Source organism: Antedon mediterranea, chromosome 1 (genome assembly GCF_964355755.1).
Source record: "Antedon mediterranea chromosome 1, ecAntMedi1.1, whole genome shotgun sequence".
NCBI classification, from domain to species: Eukaryota; Metazoa; Echinodermata; class Crinoidea; order Comatulida; family Antedonidae; genus Antedon; species Antedon mediterranea.
Window position 1 is genome coordinate 21,668,638 of NC_092670.1, and position 4,578 is coordinate 21,673,215.

Here is a 4,578-nt window from a genome sequence, read left to right on the forward strand (position 1 = left end):
TAAACAGTTTAGATTTGTTTGTTTGAGTGGTTGTTGCGCTTAATGGTGTTTTGTACGGTGACGTCACGAAAAGTTTCAGAATCAAAATAAAACTCGCTGTGTAATTAAATTAAGCCGGCCGGCTAGTTTCTAACAACTACTAATAATAAGAGAAGAGACAAAAGATGTAGCCTAGGCCTAGACTAGAAGGTGAGTGTTGCGAAATTCGGTATGACTTTAAATAATTAGCATTTGATCTAGCATTTGTACTGTAGTGGTACGAACGCTTATTTATCATTTGTTTATAAAACCTGGGGTATGCTAGGCCAGGCCCACAAAAAGCAGCCAAAAGCAAGTCGCCGCCTCAGTTATATCATGGAGTAAACTCCATGGTTATATTGCAAAGTCTGGGCCTACGTACTAGTTAGAGTAGTATAGTTGTGCCTGCCTAGGGCCTAGCTAGGCCTATAGTCCCATTCTCTGACCGCGCCTTGCCTAGGCTAGAACCAAGCTTAAGCTAAATATAAATTATAGATATATTTAATCATTTGTTTTTCATTTTGTTTTTGCCCAATAATAATGTAATGAGGTTTTCAAAAATTACTATATAGGCCTAGGCTTAGCCTAGCTAGGCCTAATTAACTAAGGTTAAGGCTAAGGCCTAGGAGGCCTACAAAAAGTTTTTTTAGAGGGCAGCAAACATATGATTTATCATTCAAGAATTATTTATTATTTATCTAGATATTAATTCCTCCATGCTTACACAAATGCATCAGCATTGCTATAAATCCAGTGCAATTGTATTCGTAACTTTATTTTCAAACCTTTCTTTCATATCTAGCGTTCTATAATTGATTGTAGATCTGCATTTTCAACTTAAAGGGTAGTCAAAACTAATTGTTATTTAAATTTAATGAACCTGAGAATGACGATCATCTGAATGGAGTTTAACCAGATTGATTTAATTTGGATATATGTATGAATATACGATATTTATAACATTATGAATAAGTATTATAGTTGATTACGGTATAATTGATCATCGCAATACAACCACCACGAGTTTCCGAATGAAATGCACGGCCTGCAAATTAATTGCCATCAGTATACGCCTGGTACAAGGCGATATGGAACCCTGTTACAATATTTATCCCAATTCTTTCCATACTTAAGTTTGCAACTATCTTCATCTCTATAGCATCTACAAAATAATAATATACTAATAAATGTAAAGTAGAAATACGGCAAGATATGACTAACACCCGTAGCAAGACAGAAAGCTAAAGATTGGAACAAATCACCAGTGTAGTTCATATGGCGCGCCACACCCCACCATCCAGATAACAAAAGACGACTTCGACGCTTTTTACCATCACCGGAATAATAATCGCATTCAATGAATTCAGGACTTTTGCCCCAGATCTTGCAATTGCCGTTGGTACGTCTGAACAGGTCTTTCTGATGATTAACAGCTCTGAATATAGAGTAACTTACTATACCAAGTAATAGAACTCCGAAGAATACAGGTGTCGACAATAGAGTTGGATGGTGAACAAGATAAAATCCCTGCAAGAAAATATTAATATTTGTGGTGATTTGTCATCTCAAACTTTGCTTCTTGTGATCAATTTTACTTACCTGAAGTGTGTATGTCCATGGAAGCCAGACAAATATTCCCCAGCACAGGTAGAATCCAAAGTGGTCATGTTGTATGTCAATTGTCCTCAAGTACCAAGCTTCGTTCCAGAAAAAGTCAATGACGTACAGGCCATGCAAGACATTTACCAATATCATAGAGTTCGTCACGAAACCATGCACCTCATACTGTTTCCATGCGTACGATATATTAATAACTGACCACGACATCATGCCGATGCGACCATTGACGAATAATTTCAAATCAAACATCTTCCCGATGCGTGGATTAAGTTCAATTCCCATAAGAAAATCATAGAAGATGCTGCTAGAGAACTTTCTGTCTTGTGCGTGAGTCGGGAAAAGGTGAGCTTTGATCATAACGAACACGCTTAAGCTGTAACCTAAAATATTTGCCACCCAGAATAGTTGGCCCCAGTTGCTGACTATAATTGAAGGTGAAAACCATTTAAAGTAGACCCCATTTAGAATCCATAGTGTTATTGTGATTGTCCAAGACTGCAGACCGTTGACATTGTACTTGAGTTGATGACCAGCTGGCGTAACCGCTCCATGACGAGTTCCACCAGCGTACCCGGGTAGGATATACCCAAACACGTCAGGTAGATAATATAAAAGTATCTGTAAGAAATAAGAGAATTGATAACAGGTTTGTGGCAGTCACTGTGGGAATGTTCAGACTTCGGTAGAGTAGTCTGGGATTCTCGGTGATGGAATGACGTCACAAGAGGACAGAGATCTAACATTTTCTATAAACAGATTGCTTAGCAATAACTGCTCATTCATTTTGAAGGAAACATTTGTGGAGTTGGTTTAGATGCACAATCGTGTCAGACCAGAATTAAGTGTATGCATTGCGAAAACTGTGTGACATTAGTTTAAAGATGTATTGTCCCCCTGAAAAAATAATTCTTAAAAAGATTTGGTTGAATATTCCATTTTAATGTAAAAAAATGTATTTACCTGAAAAAATGTAATTTAAAGCAAAAAATGAATTTTTGGTTGAATTTAACCATTTATTTTGTTATTTTGACAGTAAAAACATTTTTTTTTTTCGTTTTTTTTCTACGGAAGTGATTAACTTTATTAAAACAACAAAATAAGATATTCAAAGTCTGATTTAAAAATCTTCATTGTTCATGTTCTAGGGGGATCTTTAAGCAATATGATCAACTTGACTTCTAAAACTTGTTTAAGACAATTTGTTTATGTTAGAGCATCTCTTTTATATTTGTCCTGTGAACAGGATTGCCATCTTTAAGAGCAGTGAATGAATTCGCATATGACTATAATAATTAATGATAAAAAACAAAACTTGATTTATCTAGAACAAGTTGTTTTATCTTACTTGAAGCATAATCCAAATTACAGCCATCTTAAACGCTAAAACGTTTAAAGATTGCGCTCTTGCTAAAAACGCTGCCATCGTCAATTTTCCATGATAAAATTGTATAACAGGTGACGTAACAGAACACTCGAATTCAGGGCAAGCCATAAGTAAGTAAAGAGCAATGAAGGGAGTTACAAACAAAATGAATAATGTTGTCAAGTACGTGGTTATATTCACACTCCTAAAAGATAAAAAAAACAGACAATATTTACAAAATAGCCTAAGTGGAAAACGATTACTCTTTTACGATACCGCACAATGGTGCGCGTCAATAAACTAATTTACAATACGCACTCAAAAGTCTTAATTCTTTTATTGTGACAATTTGATCCCGGTAAATGTTTTTTAATAATGGTACTTGTATGAATGCGGAACTAAAACATTTTAAAGAAAAACAATGACAAATCCAGAAAATGTCCCCTCGTCTTGTTTGGCTGGCCGGCCGGAGTTAGTAGTTTCAATCATTTTATGATTTCTAATATTATTAAGATGTGTAAGTGCAATTTTGTTTTCCAACAACAACATATTGCCGTCGAGGCAGGGGTAGGCCTACTATATATACCTAAATGACCTACACGACCTTTTAAACGAAATTTTCTGTCGATTCCGTCGGTAAACTTGAAACGACATTTTGTAGGTAAAGTTATTTTTTTCTTTGCATTGCATTACACAAAACGTAGATTATGTAACAAATCATCCGTGACTTTAATATTGACGTTGTCTCTTTGTTTAGCATTATCAATGCTTATCATATATTAATATCATCGCGATACAACAACCTGCAACATTGTAATATGAATATTATCGTTATAATGAACTAAGCTACAGCCACAATGAGCAGTCAATGTATTCTAACAAGAATACAGTAGTATTCTAACAAGAGTAGGCTGCTTTTGTTCATTAAATAAGTGCATTACACGGTAAAAACTCCCTTTGTTATATCTAACTATACAAGATATAATAACAGTTAAGATAAACTCACCAGGCACGTCCCCATTCCCCTGGTTTTCTATCGTCTGCTACGGTTGTTATTCCGTCAATGTTTCCGTCACCCATTACGGAAATCCCGTTTGTAGCGAGTTGCTGGTCCGGTTTTCTCGAGTCTTTCTTTGCTCGCGGCATTGTTTTGTAATTAACAATGAACGAGGAAATCCTTATATAGAACTGTATGATATTTTGGCAGACAATGAGTGAAATGCGTCGTTATTAATAACTGAACGCGTGATTAGGCACTTGAACTTTAACCTCTGCAGCACTAATTTAACTAACCTTTAATACAATTGTTTCTAATCAGAAGACCGAGACAGAGATTACAATACAGATTAAAGATATAGAATCGATATATCATGTATTGATTTCCATATAGAATGTCGTGTGTGCTACTGCTTTTCTGGGTTTTTAAAAAAATGACAATATTTTTTAGTGTACATTTGTGTATAAAGGTTTTATAATTAAACTAAATAATAACTAAACTATGAACGGGTCCAGTTTCTATAGCCGAATACAATGAAAACATTATCTGATAAAATATCAGTAATTGTAAAAACACACTA

At 35.1% G+C, this 4,578-nt stretch overlaps 1 protein-coding gene across 1 annotated transcript; it reads right to left on the reverse strand.

Moving 5' to 3' along the window:
- Positions 1 to 10: 10 nt before the first annotated feature.
- LOC140062545 (7-dehydrocholesterol reductase-like) lies at positions 11 to 4,281 on the reverse strand. The gene is made up of 4 exons (XM_072108811.1): positions 4,008 to 4,281; positions 2,984 to 3,206; positions 1,618 to 2,256; positions 11 to 1,545 (listed from the first exon to the last, which is right to left on the reverse strand). The coding sequence occupies exons 1-4, from the start codon at positions 4,145 to 4,147 to the stop codon at positions 1,081 to 1,083; spliced, it is 1,467 nt and encodes a 488-aa protein (XP_071964912.1). The 5' UTR covers positions 4,148 to 4,281; the 3' UTR covers positions 11 to 1,080.
- Between the last annotated feature and the right edge of the window lie 297 nt (positions 4,282 to 4,578).